The sequence below is a fragment of the Drosophila miranda genome, chromosome 2 (genome assembly GCF_003369915.1).
Source record: "Drosophila miranda strain MSH22 chromosome 2, D.miranda_PacBio2.1, whole genome shotgun sequence".
In the NCBI taxonomy this organism is placed as follows: domain Eukaryota; kingdom Metazoa; phylum Arthropoda; class Insecta; order Diptera; family Drosophilidae; genus Drosophila; species Drosophila miranda.
In genome coordinates, this window is record NC_046675.1 from 19,502,486 (window position 1) to 19,522,141 (window position 19,656).

General features: G+C 41.2%; 1 protein-coding gene across 3 annotated transcripts; it reads right to left on the bottom strand.

Moving 5' to 3' along the window:
• Positions 1-2,311: 2,311 nt before the first annotated feature.
• LOC108154076 (eukaryotic translation initiation factor 4B) lies at positions 2,312-17,285 on the bottom strand. 3 transcript variants are annotated; one of them, XM_033389111.1, is made up of 6 exons: positions 17,179-17,285; positions 15,729-16,880; positions 13,997-14,051; positions 7,958-8,075; positions 2,471-2,537; positions 2,312-2,395 (listed from the first exon to the last, which is right to left on the bottom strand). In XM_033389111.1, the coding sequence occupies exons 1-5, from the start codon at positions 17,189-17,191 to the stop codon at positions 2,484-2,486; spliced, it is 1,392 nt and encodes a 463-aa protein (XP_033245002.1). In that variant the 5' UTR covers positions 17,192-17,285; the 3' UTR covers positions 2,312-2,395; positions 2,471-2,483. The 3 variants fall into 3 exon arrangements, with proteins under 3 accessions (XP_033245002.1, XP_017139672.1, XP_033245003.1); XM_017284183.2 differs by lacking the exon at positions 2,312-2,395 and having other exon boundaries at positions 2,414-2,537; XM_033389112.1 differs by lacking the exons at positions 2,312-2,395; positions 17,179-17,285 and adding an exon at positions 16,956-16,977 and having other exon boundaries at positions 2,414-2,537.
• Positions 17,286-19,656: the final 2,371 nt, after the last annotated feature.

Sequence of the window (19,656 nt, forward strand, 5' to 3'; positions counted from 1 at the left end):
TTATCACTGTGTTTAGTTCTTCAAATGTCAATGAGGATGTGTTGGTGGTTGTTATCAACAGCTTTTTTGCTGATTTTACCGCCGCTTCCCAGAGGCCGCCAAACGATGGAGCCCTGGGAGGAATGAATTTAAAATCCACTTGTTTTTTGTTGCAGTGATTCGTGATCAGAGCACTTGCCTTTGAACTGAATATAGATTCTTCTAATTCTTTAAGCTGGTTGTTTGCACCCACAAAGTTCGTTGCATTGTCGCAATGAATAGTTTGGCACTTCCCACGTCTACTTAAGAATCGACGCGGGGCGGCCAAGAATGCTTCTGTGGTCAGGTCGCTTACCAGCTCTAGGTGCACTGCCTTTGTGGAAAAGCAGCAGAACACGGCGATGTATGCCTTATCTGGTCTTTTGCCTCGGATCTTATGGTGGATCGAGATTGGTCAACAGTAGTCGACGCGTGAATTAAGAAACGGGCGTGCTTGTGTGACTCGTTGTGCTGGGAGATTGCCCATGATGTGGGGCATCAGCTTTGGTCTAGCTTTGGTGCATCTAACACAGCTGTGAATGATGCTTCTAGCCATTGTCTTGCTGATGATTGATGATTTAATGCTTGAGCACCACAATGCATGTTTTGACAATTGGGTCATTGTATTGCAGCAAAACTGGGTGTTTTGCGTTGTATGCCAGTATAGCGCCGAGATGGCCCAAGTCCTCGGCGACAGAGGAGAGCGACTCGGCCGGGTTAAGGGGTAGCCGCTGGACTACACACCAATGGATTGGCTATCCCCAAGCCCTACCGACTGCGACGCCCCAAACCCAGGACCAACGAGCCGCGCGGCCCGAGAGCCCGGACCAGGGAACCCGAGCCCACCCAAGGGTGACAGCGACCTGTCATTGGGCCTGGATGAGTCAGAGGTCGGCGGATTGCTCAGCGGGTTCGAGGAGATACCGAAGCTGAATGCGCTGCAGGAGGAGCAGATATGGTCAATCGCTCCCGTCGCCTGGCGAGTGAGCACACCCGATCGGCTCACACCGCAAAGTTTACTGGAAAGCACTCAGGCAAACGCAGCGCGGAAACCTAGAACACCACGACGGCCAGCGCTTCCGGGTATCAATCACCGGGAACCTGGTCCACACTTCGCCGCGCCCCACCCCGTAGTAGGAAGGGAGTGTGAAGGCACAACCTTCACAACTGGGCAGCGACACCATTCCCTGGAGGGACAACTTATCATTTTGACCCACAAGCAGACAAAGCCATGAATCTTTATTTACCATCCACTCTGTAGATACCGCCCCAATTAGAATAAGAAATAGATTAAGGAAGCCCAAAACGACGAGGCGTTTTACTTACTATAGGGTAAAAAAAACACGGAACCAGTACCAAGAACCAACCAGAACATCACCAGCGGTGGACCTGCCGCAACACAGCGCACCACAAACAACAAGATAAAAAGCACCAGAGAGGGAAACGGAGAGAGAGCCAACGATCGCTCCCACTCTCAAGCCCACGCATCCAAAGCCAGAGATCCAACGGCCAACACAGAAGCAGCGCGCCACGAACACCAAGAGAAATGGCAGAAAAGAGAGGGAAACGGGGAGGGAGCCGACCGATAACACACCCATGCATCCGAAGACACTGAATGACCAGGCCCCGTTTGAAACACGCGTGTGCGCCCGGCCGCGCTGTAACGGCGGTTTCCCTCAGGTACTTGCATGTTTTTGCTCTCCCTTTAGCTCCTCACACACAAATTTTGCTCTGGGGAAGGACCGGGTCCTGGAGAGACTGACAAGCTGTACCTCGGCCTGAGAAAACAATGCAGATGTGCATGCGAGAATGGCGCAGTTACGCAAATCAAAATCGCAAGAGGCCCGAAATGAAAGAAATCAACAAAGGCAACTGGAACGGAGTGTAACGCGCAGATACATAGTCGACAGACGTAGAGGAATTGAACAACGCAACAAACGTAGAGGAATTGATCAACAACGCCAACAATTTCATCGAGCATTTACATCAAATTTATTTCTTCGACTAGCATTCCAGTATGATGTTAAATATTATGCTCATTCTAAAGTGGTTATTGGTACTTTAGAAACGGAATGCACGCATTGTCATGCACTCAAATTTAAAAATGATTTGGAAATATCATGCTTTTCAAAACTGACAACTATATGTGGCATTTTCTAAATTGGGAAAACCATCCAGTTTGTTTGTGTTGGCTAAAGGCGGACTAACCAAGAATATTGTACACTCTATTGCGCTGAGAAATTAATCTTTATTTTTAAGTAATCTTCTAATTAATAAGTAAGTCCCCGCATACTTATAGTAGATAATTATTTTTATTGAACTGAAAAAATGTTTCCTCGAAATAATATAGATGGCAAAACAACGTTTGCCGGGTCACCTAGTAAATAAATAAATATTAAGTTATATTTAATTTCTTTATTTGAATTCATTTAATCTTTTATAAGAAACATACATAAGTTATTTATTTATTCAGATCCATCGTCGTCAAGTCCAGAATATTTGTTGGAAGATTGCAAAACCTACAATAAAAACATTTCATTAAACTCGTTAAAGAGACATTAAATACAAACAATATATGATAGTTTATAAAGAAGTCGTTGAGTGGAAATCGTTTCAATAAAAATCAAACTTGACTACAAATTTACAATGATCTCCCTCAACTACGAACGACCACAAATAAAGCCAAAATATCATTATGATCGGGGATCGCGGGGTACGCGCTCCGGGATATATTGACATAAGTATGTGCATTTCCGCGGGTCACGAACGTACGTTTTTTATGTATAAAACAGATTTAAAACGAGGGGGAACGTTGTGAGTTACTGCTGCGACTATTTGGTAGATATGATGACAATCCATGACTGAGCGTTTTTTCTCGTATCTTCTGAATTGGGGATACCACAGATTTTCGTCCTTTGTAGGGCGGAAGGGGGTGGGCGAGATTTTAACTTACAGTGGTGCAGCTTCGATATCACAGGAGTGTGGATTTGGTTGCTCTAGCTCTTATAGTCGCTACGATCAAGGCGCTCACTTTTAGCGACGGGCGAAGCTCACGTGTGTGTTAGAGAGAGGCAGAGCGAGAAAGAATGAAATTGTTTTCTTGATTCTGGCTATAATACGATAATGATACGATCTGGTTCAGATTCTGCAGTCTAGAAGATATAGCCATTCTTTACGATTCTGCGTTTTTGGTTTTCTCGTATATTTGAAATTGTGGGCGGAAGGGACGGGGCGAAATTTTGAAATACACTTGTAACAGTGACATATTACAGAAGTCTGGATACAAAATTTCGTTGTTCTAGCTCTTAGGGCGCTCAGAGGGACGGGTGGACGGACAGACAGACATTTCGGACGCAGACATAACAGTGGTGGAGAACCTTGAAGATGGTCCTAAGGATTCTTCAAATCAATCTCCACAACTGTAAAGCAGCATCGGCTGCCCTCATACTTCGCTTAGACGCGAGCGAAGCCGACGTAGTCTTGATCCAGGAGCCTTGGGTGTTAGGAAACAAGGTCTGTGGATTAGAGACGAAGGTAAGGTAAAGGTAAAACCCGCATACTTGCAAGAAAGCACCTAAACATCTTTCTGCTCCACAATTATAGCTATGGCGATAACACGGCGGCAAGCCTAGAGATAAACGGGACTCATCTCAGGCTGGTGGCGTCCTATATGGCCCACGAGGAAGATGATCCTCCCAACGACCTTGTTCGCAAAAAATCCAGCGAAAGGACGGACAAAGACGTTCTAATAGGTTGCGATGTCAACGCCCACCACATCGACTGGGGGAGCACGGACACGAATGTAAGGGGTGAGTCACTATTCAGCTTCATCCTGGACTCAAATTTATTTATTTGCAATCGGGGCAACGACCCCACGTTTATAATTAAAAATCGGCAGGAGGTTATTGACGTCACGCTAGTGTCAAACAACAGACACAGTCAAGAGTTGGAAAGTCTTAGAGGACCATTCCGTCTCGGACCACAGGTACATCGAGACGATATTATCCCTCGAGATCCCTAAACCCACTGACTATATCAACCCCAGAAAAACCAACTGGGAAATGCATGGCACAACCCTGGAGAACCTACTCCCTCGCAATGCCCCATTATGCCCGAACATGAAAGACGACCTAGACCGTCTTGTGAACAGGTTCACGGAAGCATGCAATAAGCCTTCAAGGCAGCATGCCCTCCTAACAGACTAAGAGGGAAGGAGAAGCCCCTTTGGTGGTCAACAAAATTAGACATCCTTCGTAGAAGCTAAAGGACTCTCTTCAATAAAGCCACAAAAGCTAACGAGGATACTCACTGGGCAGACTATAAAAGCAGTCTAGCACTATATAAACGAGGGGGAACGTTGTGAGTTGCTGCGGACACCGCAACTCTACATTTATACCCGATACATAGTCAGTATGGCGCTCCTCCTTCAGACGCCGCTAATATTAAACGATACGAGAAAGAGTGCGTGCGAGAGAGACAGAAAATCAGTCTGAGCGAGACGTCGGGCGCTGCGTAGCCAGTGCAAATTGATTTGTTCCTTTTGGCTATAAAAATGATCTGATCTGATCCAGATTCAGCAATCTGATAGATATGGTCATTATCTATGATTCTGCGTTTTTAGTTTTCTGGAATGTGCAATATTGTGGATGCAAGCATGGATGTCTGTATGCCATTGGCAACCTGTAAGCTTATTGCAGCAGAGACGAGGACGAGCTCCTGTCCAGCTCTCAGCAGAAGAATGCTACACCACTTACGCTCTGCATTTCTAAGCGACATCTCGGAGATGTCTACACTATGTCCCAAAAAGGTCGCTAACTTTATAAGAGCATCTGGTCCCAGCCAGCCCTGCTGACCTGAAATTCCACATTTGCAAGAAGGGAATGATCCAAAGCGGTATCGCAGTGGGCCGAAACCGGCTCCGAGCGAGCCTGGCAACCGCCTCTACCTAACCTACCTCCTAAATAGGAGTCAGGCTGTTGTCGCTGAAGGTAAAAAGTCGTACTTTGCTTATGTACTTAGTTTGTTATTTTTCCAATAAAATGTTTGTCGACCGTTGAGTATAATAAATGAGTTTATCAATGTTAGCAAAAGAGATCTTGATTAGTGCATGGCAACCAACAACCGTCTATCCTCACTAAGTCCAACCAAGTTAACATGTTTGATTTTCATGGCATTGCCGCTTGATGGTGCAGTCACTTAGGGGGTTAATATTATTAATAATATGGCTAGATATACACTAGTCGGTATAATTATTTTGACGAAACCTTTTGGTAACTATTGAAGCTAGCTTCGCTTAGTACCGTTAAATAACGGGGCGAAAAAGATGAGCAAAACAAAGAATCTAATTATAGCTCTATGCATGCAAAATTTTATGTAGTTTACCTTTTGCATTCTCTTTCTGAAGATAAGAATGCATGCGAACAATGAATTTTTACTTGGCATAATTATTTTGACGAGATCTTTGTGCACATGTTTTTTCACTTTTGGGCATTACACAACCAAAATCGTTTTGCATTTAACTTTAATGGATATTAAACGTGGATAAAAAATTTAATTTGTTCGAAAGCAATTTTAGAAAATGGGAAAAACGGCTGAGTTAAATTTAGACGTCAGATCATCAATGCTAGCAAAGTTTAACGCTGGAACGGCAATAAAAGAGATTGCACATGAATTTAAAGTGTCTCGTCAAACTGTGCACTATCAAATTAATAAGTTTAAAAAACATAATGGCTTAAGAAACTTAACTAGATCAGGCGCCAAGCGTAAAACTACTCCAACTGAAGATCGAGTCCTTCTACGCGAATTAAAAAAAAAAATGTGTTTCTGAAGCCTCAAAATGCTGCAGACTTCTTCAACTTAACGGCAGAGAACCCAATCAGTGAACGCATAGTCCGCATGAAGGAAGGAAATTTTAACACTTATAAGTCCACGTGCCGTTTATAACAAAGGCAAACAAGCTAAAAAGACTGGCCTTTGCAAAGGAGTACGTGGATAAGCCAAAGGAGATCTGGAGAAGCGTCCTGTGGACTGATGAAAGCTCATTTGAGTATAACTCATCAAAAACTAAAGTTTTTATAAGAATGCCCACAGAGCAAAGAAAAAAAAAACGGCCAGTTTGTCAAAAAGTGAGCCATGGCGGAGGCTCTGTCATGTTCTGGGGATGTGTTGCCTACAGTGGGCTAGGAGACTTTATTCCTATCACCGGCTCGATGAACCAGGGCAATTATTTACACATGCTGAATGAACACGCATTCCCCTCCGGTAATAGGCTGATTGGAGAGTCTCTAATCCTGCAACAGGATAATGCCCCATGCCACAAAGCACGAATGATCACCACATTTTTGAGGGATGTTAATGTTGCTACCTTAAACTGGCCTCCACAAAGCCCACATCTAAATATTATTGAAAACGTCTGGTCTCTTTTGAAACGAAAAAGAACAGTTTCGTTAAACAAAACGAGAGAGGAGACAATTTCTGAGCTCACTTCCCTTTGGCAAGAGATATCTCCAGAAATTGTTCAAAATTTAGTGGATTCTGTACCAAGGCGACTTCAAAAAGTTATTGAAGCTAAAGGAGGATATACGTTTTATTAAATTTTGCTTAATTCTTTCATCTTTGTAAAGCTTAAACTTTGCTATTTAAATTAAACAATCTTGTCAAAATACTTATGCCAAACACGGAAATTACTAATTTACTAAAATCTTTTTAAGTTTGAAAGTTAATTATATATATAAAAGAAAAATAAATCGAAAATTCTTTATATAGCCATAAAAAAGTTATGCTACAAAATAAACGATATTTACTTTGTCAAAATAATTATGCCGACTAGTGTATATTCGGCTACGTAATGACAGAATATCAGCACTCTCATTCAAAATATTCAAAGTTAAAATTTTCAAATGGATTGACTATAAGCTGCTTACGTTCTTACATAAGATACGAATACCTGCATCCGTACAAATACAAAACGGGCGTATGTTTAAAAACAAAAAAAAAACGAGGGAAAACGTTGAGAGTTGCTGCTGCGACCACAACTCTAAATTTATACCCGAATGCGAGTTGTGCAGGTTCGAATTCACGGGAGTGTGGATACAAAATTTGGTTGCTCTAACTCGTATAGTCTCTGAGATCTAGGCGCTCACCTTTAGCGATAGGCAAAGCCGACTATGAAACGTGTGTGTTAGAGAGAGTATTTTGAGTATCGGGTATAAATACAGAAAAAAAAAGGAAAGTGCAGAAGTTAACCTTTTCGGTGTAGCATTTTGCATTTTACTTTCGAAATGTCATGAGCGCGACCCAACCTGAAAACAACAAAGGTACGTGACATATACGGGAACGATAAAATTGGCGAACGACACTCAACGTAGATTTGCAAAATTCCGTTCTGGAAATATTGGGATTCAATCATTAGCAGCTGATGACGAAAAAATTAGGACAATGAACAGCCATTATTTAATAAGATTGATTGGTGAGAAACTTGACGTATCACTTGCATCCGTAGAAATCCACTAAAACAAAGTTGGTTCTGTAAACAAGCAAGATTTGGATACGATATGAAACAAACTTCTAGCTCGAGGAAAAGTGGTCAAACGAAACAAAGGTGAAAAATGTAATGTTTTGAATGTAATAAAAAAAGTACTTCCTTGTCAAGCTTTAAAACATAAATAAAAATCCAAAGCCGGCCAAAAACAGGCCATTGCTTAGTTTCTAAATTGAAATGTGTGTGTGTTCTAAATGTGTGTAAATATCAAAAAGAATGACTATGATTCTGCATCTTCGGGTTTCACAGACTTGACTCGGCTTTTGATGCTGATCAAGAATATATTTTTTTGGGGTCGAAAACTCTTTTTTCTGGTAGATCTACACGAATTTATAATATCCCATTGTTGAGTACCGGGTTATTACCCTTCAAAAGTTGGAAAATAGGTAGTGAACTTACTGGTCCAGTCTGGTTAGGATGATACTTGGGCAGTTCTCGATCATTACGTGTGTTTTTGTTATCCTCTTTGTACTTTCCCTCGTCGTTTGTGCTTATTTTTCCTTTTACATTTTCAGATCTACAAAATAAATAATTTAAGAAAATGTTAGAAAAAGATAAATAACACCATAATTAAGACTATGATGCAGCGGAACTGCATTGAACTGCTGCCAAAAGTAAATGTCATTTGCAGAGCATTTACTTTGCAAATTTGGTACCATTCGAGCATTTTATTTCAAAATATCCTGATCATGGGTACGGAGAATAGAGGCCCAAAAAAAATTCGATGCACTCAACGTAAATTTCATTACCCTTGAATCGTAGTTTGAAGCTTTTGAGCGAATCACTTATACGGAAAATCTCAAGTAATAACCTGTGGTAAGTCAAACCGATTTTCATCCTTACCTCTGGAACCATTCTATACCTAGCGGCCATCCCTCGCCTAATCAAGTCAATTCGCAATCAGATGCTCCAAGCTTTTTTACACATAAGAAAAATGACATCGTCAATATTCTCTCTACTAGCATCAACAAAACTACCATAAACTCTGGACCAATGGAAACTGGAATTACCGCCGCCACAAACCCCCATGACTTCGAGATTCCAACATCCGATTATGTTGCCATGGTAGCTCTGATGGTGTGGGTGTGATATTGCAAGTGATGTCCTCCCTGTTCCTCCCGGTTACCATGGTAGAAATGTGTTCGGAAAACTTTAACTTGGGGTCTAACATAACACCCAGATCATCCACCAGGGTAATTCTCTCAAGAGAACCACCAAATAGGGCATAGGGAGCCAACAAAGGGCTAGAACGATGAAATGTCATAACTTTGCATTTCGAGGCATTAAGGTTAATCAAGTTTGCACAACACCATGACTGAAAGTTATTGAGATCGGATTGCAAGCGAGAATGAAATGAAATGTCCTTTTACTGGACACAGAGTTTAACATCATCCGCATACATAAGTACTCGAGAGTATGTTAATACTGAAGGCAAGTCATTAATGAAGAGTGTGAAGAGTAAGGGGCCTAGATGGCTGCCTTGTGGTACTCCCGAAGAAACCTTTACTGGGAAAGAGAGGGAGTTTTTGAAGGACTCTTTGAGACCTAGAACAAAGATAGCTAGAAATCCATCTCAGGAGGTTGGGCGGAAACCCTAAAAGGTCAAGTTTATGCGCTAAAAGGAAATGGTTTACAGAGTCGAATGCTTTACTAAAGTCGGTGTAAATAACATCCGTCTGTAAGTTACCTTGAAAGCCTTTAATAATGAAAGAGGTAAACTCTAACAAGTTCGTGGTGGTTGATCGCCGCCTTATAAATCCATGCTGAGTTGGAGATATAAGTGACTTGCAGAGATGTTGCAAGTGCGGAGTTAATACTTTCTCTATAATTTTTTGCGTCAGACTTGCTACCTTTTTCCGATTCCTTCCAGATCGGGGGGAAGCAAGAAGAATCGATGGACAGGGTGAATAGTTTAAGCAAGGGTCCATACTGAATCTAAACGCAGTACATGAGTACACAACCTGGAACCCCGTCTGGACCCGGTGAAAACACCGGCTTAACTAGTCGAAGATCATGAAGTAGGGAACATTCATTTAACAAGGGACTGAAAATGCCGTTCGACCTCGGTAAACCGTATGGGTACGGATGACCAGAGTAGCTTTCCTCAGAATAGGTGGTTTGGAAGAATTGGGCAAAAAGATCGGCAATTGCCTGATCATTATTTGCCAACGTATTACAAAATGATAGCGAGGATGGGTGTGCGGACGTTCTACGCTTACTGTTTACGAAGCAGTAAAACTGTTTAGGGTTCTGAGAAAAACGTATCCTGCATCGAGATAGGTAGTTTTTATTGCATTGAGAATTAAGAACTGAAAGGTTTGACCGAACTATTACATTGCGAGAGTGAGAAGTAGGAGAACCAACTTCTTGAAATTTTGTATACAGTTTTAAGTTTTTTAGGCTGGATAGCTCTTTGGTAAACCAATGGGGTTTTCGAGATATAATCGGACAAGATAGCGGCATACAAGAATCAAACTTTCGACACATCGAAAGTAGGATGGTAGGCGTCTACAGGTATAGCGAAAGGGCTTGGGTTAACAACACAAAGGTCGGATCCGATAGAAAGTACAGATCAAGCTATCTACCCAAGGAATTTTGCACATGGTTGACTTGAGACAGGGACAGGTCAAGCAAGCCGTCAACAAAGTCATGTCGTGACATGGGCACTAGGTTGCTAGACTCGATTACCGAAGACCAAACAGTTCCTGGCGAGGAAGAAACAGCGGTTAAAGCGGACAAGTGCTGTTCATAATTAGAGATATAAGAAGAATGAATATAGCGAAATCGGGAAGAATCAGTTTTACACACAGGAATTCCAGTTCCTGTTGAACTTGGACTGTGAAGTGTTCCGACGTGAAGTTAGAGTCTACTGCAATCAAAACCCCTCCTACACGTCGAGACGAACGGTCCTTTCTAAAAGTTCCGACCTGCCAAAACCTCGGAACTAAGAATGTCCGGCTTTAACCAGGTTTCAGTAAACACAATAACGTGGGAAGCAAATGCAACACTATCCCGGAAAAGAATGCTGAGCTTACTACGCAAGCCTCTTACATTCTGATAGGTTACTAAAAGAGAAGTTGGTTTTTTGGAAAGGTGGAAGCAAGACGGGAAGTTGAGGAAGTTGAGGTTGAGGGTGGCACACTGGAAAGATTTGGAAGGGATATGGGGGCCTATTCTTCTTCTTAGCCTTAAACTCCTTCACCACCTCCGGCCAAAATTTGGCGGAGCAAATGGTGTCAAATTGAGTTGGGGAGATGCTTATCTTAAACGAGGCTATGTCCCTGGCATAAGAGAAGTTAAATTTCTCCACCTTTAAACCCACGGCTTTTATTTTGCTTTGAATAAAAGCAATTACATCATTAGATGTGAGGTCAGGGGCCAGCCGTGAAACAAAAACTTGTCGTTTTGGTGGTACTCCCACCAGTGGTTTAGTCACCACAGGCCTAGTACCTGTGGTGGCAATATCCGGAGGTCCGGAACGTCTATTTACTGGTGGGATCGGGATAGACGGGACAACTAGCGAACTTGCGGACACCACGAACACGGACGCTGCAGACGTACTTGGCTGCACATTCTCCGAGGCGATGAATTCGGCTACCGAATCTGCATCGCCAGCAGTTGTCGTTGCCTTTGGAGTGACAAACGAGATCAACTGCTGCACACTTGGAGTGGTCGGAGTCAGTTTTTCGGCGGCGCACGGCTGAGTGACGGTTGGCACTTGCAGAGCAATACAAGCGACTAAGCAGGAAAAGGTGCAACGTAGTCATACGTTCCCTCACGGGACACTGGCTAATAGACACCCACGCTAACAGGCTGGGGGCCCCACATAACGATTTTTGTCGCAGCTGTAGAGATGAGGAAGAGGAGGAGACAGTGGAACATCTGTTCTGCTCCTGCCCAGCTCTCAGCAGAAGAAGGCTACAGCACCTGGGCGCAGCCTTTCTTCACGACATCTCAGAGATGTCCAAACTATGTCCCAGGAGGATAGCGAACTTTGTGAGAGCATCTGTATGGGATAATTGCTGACAGGAAGTCTCACAACGCAGGAAGGAATGATCACAATGCGGTATCACAACGGGCCGAAACCGGCCTAAGTGTGACGGGCTCCGAGCGAGCCCGGCAGCCGCCTCAACCTAACCTAACCTAAACTGATCAGCATCAATAGCCGAGTCGATTGAGCCATGTCTGTCTGCCTGTCTGTCTGTCTGTCGGTCCCTATGAGCGCCTAGTGCTCAGATACTTCAAGAGCTAGAACAACGACATTTTATATCCAGAATTCTGTGATATGTCATCCCGCCCACTTCCGCCTCCACAAAAGACGAAAATCTGTGTCATCCACAATTTTAAAGAAACGAGAAAACCAAAAACGCAGAATCGTAGAAAAGTACGATATCTTTTAAAGCCAGAATCAAGAAAATTTAATTTTCTCTCGCTCTGTCTCTTTCTAGCACACACGTTTCATGATCGGCAGGCACTATAAGAGCATCGAACCTGCACAAGTGTAATTTAAAATTTCGCCCCACCCCCTTCCGCCCCCACAAAGGACGAAAACCTGTGGCATCCACAATACTGAAGACACGAGAAAACTAAAAGCGCACAATCATAGAAAATTACCATATCTATCAGATTGCCGATCTGGATCAAATCGGATCATTTGTATAGCCAAAAGGAAGAAATCAATTTACAGTGGCTACGCACGCACTCTTTGTCTTTGTTTAATATTAGCGGCGTCTGCCGGAGTAGAGCCATACTGACTAAGTATCGGGTATAAATGAAGAGTTGTTCCCCCTCGTTTGCACTGAACTCTCCAAAATTAGAACCAGTAGTTCTAATTTCAGAGCGTATTTTTTTGTAACTTTTGCTCTGATTTCGTTTGTTTAAAAAAGGGGACTTCTCTTATTTGTTTTGTGGCATGTTCGCATGTGGGTACGAAGTAGACAGTTCAGAAGAGCCAGCATTATAACGATAGAAGAGAGTCAGAAAAATGTCCACGAAGCGTAAAAATACTTTAACTTTGGAACAGAAGGTTCAAATTTTGAGAAGGCATGCTATTGAAAGTGCAAACAAATTACTAAAATGGTGCCAATCTCTTGGCCTTCCGTAGACCAAAAAACAAGCCAGTATCTTAGATTATATGAAACAAAACTCAAGCACTGAAAATTGTATCATGTAAAAAAATTTATTTTAAAAAAGAGTTGTTATTCTGTATTGCTTGAGTAAAAGCTCTGTCCAAAAACTAGAATCTTTCGAGAATTAGAACCATTAACGAACGTCTACTAAATTCAGTTTTTCACGTTTCGAATTTTTAAAATGAATAATTTTATTTTAAATAATTTATTATTTAGATCTGGGCATTGAAAAGGCCACCGCATTGGGCATTGAAAGTCAAGGACAATAAAGCCTAGAGGAGGAAGTCTGATTGTGTAGAGCTGCTTCACTTGGTAGAACATTAGCGCATTCACATTCACAAAAATTCACGATTACTTTTGAATACACATAAATTGGTGCTCCCGTTTTCACATTCCGCAAGATTTCTTCGTTTTCAAAACGAAAACATTTTCGTTGACGAAATGAAAAACGGCTTTTTATACAACAAAACGACCCTTAATTGCAAAGGGAAAAAGATAGATGACTTATTGATGCATTAACAGAAACTTGACACCTACATATATCAGGGTAATTTAACTTTTGATTTCTTTATGGATAATTTTATTTTAACCCAACCTCAAATTTGGCTCGGAAAATATTGGCCAGTGCAACAACAATTTTCGTTTTGGCGCAAACAGCAAAAATATGTGAAAACTGGAGAACATTAAAACGAAAACGAAACGTTTTGGCTGAAAACGTAAACCGCAAAAGTATATTGGAGTTCTCATTTTATGCAGTGGTTTGTTAAACGTCCAGATCTAAATCCCATTGTAAAGCGATAAGTTCTGCTTAAAAAAGATTGACAAAGCCTACACCAAAGGTATTGGATGAGCTTTGGAAGCGCGAGCAAATATGATCATTCTCTATCTAAAAAGACAGTATCGGACGTCAACAAATTTCACTATGATATCAGAAGAGATTGCACACAACACTCAACATCCAGCTCTAGTATCTAAGGTTTAGGACCTCAATAAGACGATGAACAGACAGATATCCATGGCATACCTTATGGTGTCGAAAACGCGTCTGGCGGTAACATACATCTACACGAATCGAATATAATACATGTATAATTAATGTATGGTTTCTCGTTCTCTCTACCCGAAAATAAAATGAAGAGTGGTAGAAAAAAACTCGTGATTTTCGGATCCAACACAATAAAGATAGCCCGATAATCTTTTCGTTCCGTCCGTTTAAAGAAATGAGATGATAATGACATTCGCACTTAAAATTTAGATTTTATAGATTTTTAAATATACAAGATTTTTAACTACCAATATTTATATTCACCTGTCATGGTCACGAGATTTGTTAGATCTGTTAACATCATCACGACTTCTATCATCTATAAAAAAGGTTTTAAAATGAAAGAGGTTAAGTTTTTGTATATGTAGGTATTTTAAAAGATATAAGTAAAAACCATTCCTTGAATTCCACTATTAACCTAAAAAAATATTTTCAAGAATACATAATCAAACAAAAAATTATAACCGATGATATTTCGATTACGTCAAACCTACCTACCTACGATCGTACTCTTTTGATGTACAAAAAGAAAACAGATAAGTTTTTCCCTTATTTTGCGATTCGATAGCATTTTGTTAGTAAAAAAAAAGATGGGGTTCTTCGAGTTTAAGTTTGTATAATGGTAGCAATAAACGTGTGGTCGCGAACGTACTACCGTGCGAACGTTCGAAATATAAGTCGACTTTGGCTTAATCTAGTAAAATACAAATACGGAATAATCTAAACGATTAATTTATTTTAAAAAATAATTCATTTGAGTTTCTATTGAGTATTTACACAATAAATGATATGAATTGTTTTTTTTTTTAAATTGAACTAAGTACCGATCGTGACTGTACGAGTCGCGATCGGTCACTTCTTATTTCCTTAACTTAACAAATAACTTAGTAGGCTTTTTAGAGATACATTGTGAAAAAAGTTTTATCAAGAATCATCTTTATTAAAAGAGAAATAGTAAAAGAAAACAGGATTATAAGAATAAAAAAAAATAAAAAAACCGAACAAGTGATCTTTTGCTTATTCTAATAGGTTTTCCGATAAAAGTTAATAAAATTTAATGCCAATTGGTTAAATCAGTTAGGTTTCATTTATTTAAAAAAAATTCGGGAATTCATATCCTTTGAAAACGGATTTACATTAGCTTTTAATTATTAAGTGTCGGTTGAATTTTCCAATTTGTAATTATTTAGATTTAGTCGTATGATTTTTGTTTATTAATCAGAACCGATGTGACAAAATAAAAAGTTATTAATGTACTTTGCACCGTTTATTAGACGATTTTTATGAATATTAGCTTTTTTTTGTTGTGAACTAAAGGCAATAAAATATAGAAACTAAAATATAAAAAAAATACAATACTAAAAAATGGTAAAAAATAAAAGTTCACCTTTGACTTGACATATCTGAAGGTATTGTATGACAACTAATTCTACATATAATGAAACATTTATATTTTCAATAAATCAATGTGCGCTTGAATTTTAAACGAGGTGGATTTTTTCATTATAGGTCGGGTACCCGACCTTTATTTATACCCGATACTGACCGAATCAGTATGGCTGGCCTACGCCAGAGAGCGCACACATTGCACGACGAAGAATATGTGAAAGAGAATATATAATAATAATTCGATCTGATCTATATTTGGCAATCTGGTAGATATTGTAGTTCTACACAGTTTTGCATTTTTTGTTAGCTCTTATCTTTTGTGGATGCCACAGATTTTCGTCCTTTGTGGGGGCGGGGCAAAATTTTCAAATACAATTGTAAAAATGTGATATCAGAGGAGTCTTAATACAAAATTTGTTTGCTCTCGCTCTTGTAGTTTTTGACATCTAGGCGCTCATTGGGACGGACAGACAGACATGGTTTTATTGACTCGATTGATTCTTATCAAGAATCATATAAATTATGGGATCAGAAACACTTTAAATGTAAGGTATGGTTTTGTACTTATTTTGACATATTTACGATATATATGTAGCTCCGTATTTACCTTGTGAGCACGCGGTACTTCTGTTATCGTCGCTGTTTTCCAGATTTTGGCGCCAATTGACAGCTGCATTGATACTTTCATTTTCATTTTTATCTATTTGAACTTCTGCCAATTTTTCATTTAAATGCTCGTCTTCGTGCCGAATCTTGTCTTGCCTCCGAGCTAATCGTTCTTCTATCTCTAATTCTCTCGAAGCTGTATCTACTGGCTTAGCTGAGCCAAACACATTTAATGATGTTGTCAACGGCTTTGAAACATTTGTTTCATTGATATCAGCATCTTCAAAATCTGGGTTTGTCTTTATATCTGGTAAAGGTAGCGTTCGAGGTTTCAAGTTCAACTTTGGCCTTTCTTCTTGTTTAGAGTCGTCATCTGTTACATAACGTTCAATATTTTTTCCACGACCATCTCGAAATTTGTCATTAATTTGATCAAAGTCTCTCCTCGGAGGCGAAGAATCATTAGATTGGGGTCTCACGCTTGTGCGCCAAGATCCAGGTGCGTTAGATTCTTCCCTTTCAGTTATAGGTTTCCTTTCTCGATTAAAGCCTCTGTCAAAATTCGCTGTATATCCACCAAAACTACTGCCATTATTTTGACTATCTCGCCTCCAATTCACCGAGTCTCTATTGTCACTGCTATTACCAAACCCTTCAAAACGACGATTCGTTTTTGGACGGTTTTGCTGGTCATTTTCATTCGATAGCTCTATACGAATGCGACGTCCTTTGATGGATGGGTCTGGCAAGCTAAGCACATGAATTAGATCTTCCCTGCTTTCCAATTCCACATAGCCGAAACCACGGGATCGTCCGTTTTCACCATCTTCCCGTGGTAGCCGCAATGATATTAAATTTATAGACCCAAAAAATTCATAAAGGTCGTCTTCGTTCGCATCAAAAGGCAAATTATTGATGTAAGCTATAAAAGGAGGCCTGTGCGGAATGGAATTATCATCAAATATCCGATTTGCTCGAGGCGCAGTTGGAAGCTGATAAACTGAAGGTAATGTGCTACTCCCGTCGTCACTGTCATCGCCATCCAAGTTTCTAATTTTTTTCGAAACTTGCGTTGTTCCGGCTGGTGTGTCACCATTAGAAAGAAACGATTGCAGCGAAATGACTGTTCCCTTGTTCTTTTTACCCTTTTTTCCTAAAGAATAAGAAAACAATTTATTGAATTGCAAATTTAAATGAAATCTCAATACACAATACACAACTAACATACCACACATTGTTAAAATGCGTATTACTAGATATGTGTAATAAAATAGTAAAAATATTTGCACACATATGCATGTGTTTAAATGTTTGTATTACGTGTCTAGCATAAAACCACGAGGATACTAGACACAAAACTTTCTACTAGTACTAAATAAAACAGGTCAAAACAAATCTAATAAATCATTAATCAGCGGATAGTAAAATAATGAAGCAATTGTATATCAAACCTGCGGTCGCCATTTTCACAGAATATTCCAAACAAACTTAAATTTTGAGATGTTTTACGTATGCATAAATGAATATGACAATTTTCTTATATCATTATCGATATTATATTAGCCGATTGTTATGTCAAGATAGCATTTATTGTTGGCGTTGTTTTGACATATAAAAAATGGAACACGGCACAAACAATATATAACAGAATCGTACAAAATTTTTGAGTATTGCAGTTCTGCCACGCAACAAAAAATAAAGGTGGCTAATTTATAGCAAACATATTTTAGATAACGTGGTGAACTTTAACAATGAACAATAAATAAGCAAATTTTTTAATCTCTTGTAGTCATCATTTGGCATGCGCTCCAATGGACTCTTGAACAGCCTGATCAACGCATGATGTTCATGAAGTAGTTGCTACAGATCTTTAAGAATTTATATTTTCATTGCTACACCGACATCGATCAAATAGTTCGTCGATTTTTCTCATGAAGTATATTTAAAAAAAATTATGCATCTTCGGGAGGTTGCAATGCTCCAATGCGATGATGAATGTTCTAGTATCTTGAATGTTTCCTTGATTAAATCCTTGTTCTTCGATAATGTTTCAAACGAAGTCATTTGGTACCCACAATTGTATTTTTGAGTGTTCGGTCGTTTCGTCCCAAAGCAATGAATTTCCATCAATAATGGAAATTTCACTTTTCAACTAAGGCAGCAAAATCCGACCGTTTCCCGGTGAAACCGACCTATTTCCTACCGCGGGGATATATTGAGAAGTTGCCGCAGGAAGTAAGGACGAGGAAGAAGAAATGGGAAGAGCCATTCAAAGAATACATAGTGGAGAAGCAGACGCTCATGCGAGCCCTGAAATGTCCCCAGGAGGAGTAAACGGAGTTGATCCGGGAGAACTGAATGCCAGACTTGAGGGCATACCTAAAGTCACACAGGTGCAGGGAACTGGACACCATGATGGAGTTGGCAGATCAATTTGTCGGGAGAGCCGACAATCAAAGCCCCGGCAGCGAATCCCTTCAACAAGCCGGCCGAGACAACGGTGTGTCGGCGGTGGAAAAACGGCCCGGGGAACGGACCAGCGCGAGAGGAGGGGGTGTGTGATTCAACACATCGACACAAACGAATAGTAATATCAAAAACGGAAACGTAAAAAATTCGGCTCAGGTGTGGGAGCGCGAAGCACCCGACCACTCACATAGAGATGTTGGAGATGAGGAAAAGTGGGTATATCGGTGTGTCAGTGCTGCAGGAAGGGAAACGAGGGAAACGCCCTCGACCCTTGCGGCGGAGGGCCGTGCCAGGATCGCAAGAGCCTAGTCAGTGGGTTGACCAGTGAAGAAGAGCAGCTGTCCGCAATAGTGGAAGTCACGGGCATGGAGCTGCAAGCCACTGTAGGCTCGGGGGCTACGAGCAGTTTCGTGAACTGAGAGCTGGTGGACCGACTGAAGAATGAGGGTTAGCGGATGGGCATAGCTAGGAGGTCACACGTCATCGATGTAAAGGTAGCCGATCCCAATGACTTTACTCGTGCTATCGGGCGTGATTGATGAATTGGTTGTGGGGTGGGATTGCATCAGCGCGGTCGGCCCAGTGGTGAACTGTACAGGACACAGGGTAATGATCTCTGCCAAAGATCGGGAATGTGGAAGTAAGGAGGAGAGACTGGCCGTGGCGAACACGGCCCCAGAATTCAACACAAAGGCGGAAATAACCCAGGCCGCGGCCCCGGCTGCGCCTGAGACTCCCGCGGACATAAGGCAAGAAGAGGGAGCAGGAGAAGAGCCAGCGGAGGACTTTTAAGTCCGAGAGTTGGAGGCGCACGCAATCACCATGAGTGATCTCAGTGAACCCCAGAATGCAGGCCGAGATGAACCAGAAGATAGACGAATTGTTGAGGATGGCATGCATCGATAAAGGACGCGTATCCCATGCCAAGAATCTTCTACATCCTCGATAAACTACGGGAGTCAAGGTTAATCAGCTGCCTGAAATTGAAAGATGGATATTGGCATTGTGGTCATCGGGCGAACGGAGGAAGAGCACCGAAGAAACCTAAAGGAGGTGCGGCGCAGCTTTGGCAGGGCACCACAGGACCAGGCCTGGAACTCTAATCTGCGAAGAAGGCCGTGGACTGGCCGTGGTATGGCCAAACAGCACCACCTCTCCAATGCAGCGTGGAGACTTGATGCAAAACTAGCACCAAGGTACGATGAGCCGTACCGAATACAGAACTTCATATCATCAGTGATATGCCGACTAAGGAAGCAAGGCGACAAAAAGCAAAGAATGGCACACGTCTAAAATCTGGAAACCCAACGCGAGGAGCACGAAACGTAGGAGTGAAGGTGAGAAGTTATAATGTGCCACGCAGGACACTCGTAAGGGGTGCCGATTAGGACACGCACAACACTCTGCAGCACGCAAGGTGACAGCCTCGTGCACTTAGGTTAAAGAAAACAAGAAAAAAA

Excerpts from the sequence above, each read along its gene's own strand:
- LOC108154076 (XM_033389111.1), bottom strand. Across the intron at positions 14,052-15,728 it reads AAGTACCGCGTGCTCACAAG|ATGATAGAAGTCGTGATGAT; the intron begins GTAAATACGGAG and ends CCTTTTTTATAG. Across the intron at positions 8,076-13,996 it reads AAATCTCGTGACCATGACAG|ATCTGAAAATGTAAAAGGAA; the intron begins GTGAATATAAAT and ends TTTATTTTGTAG.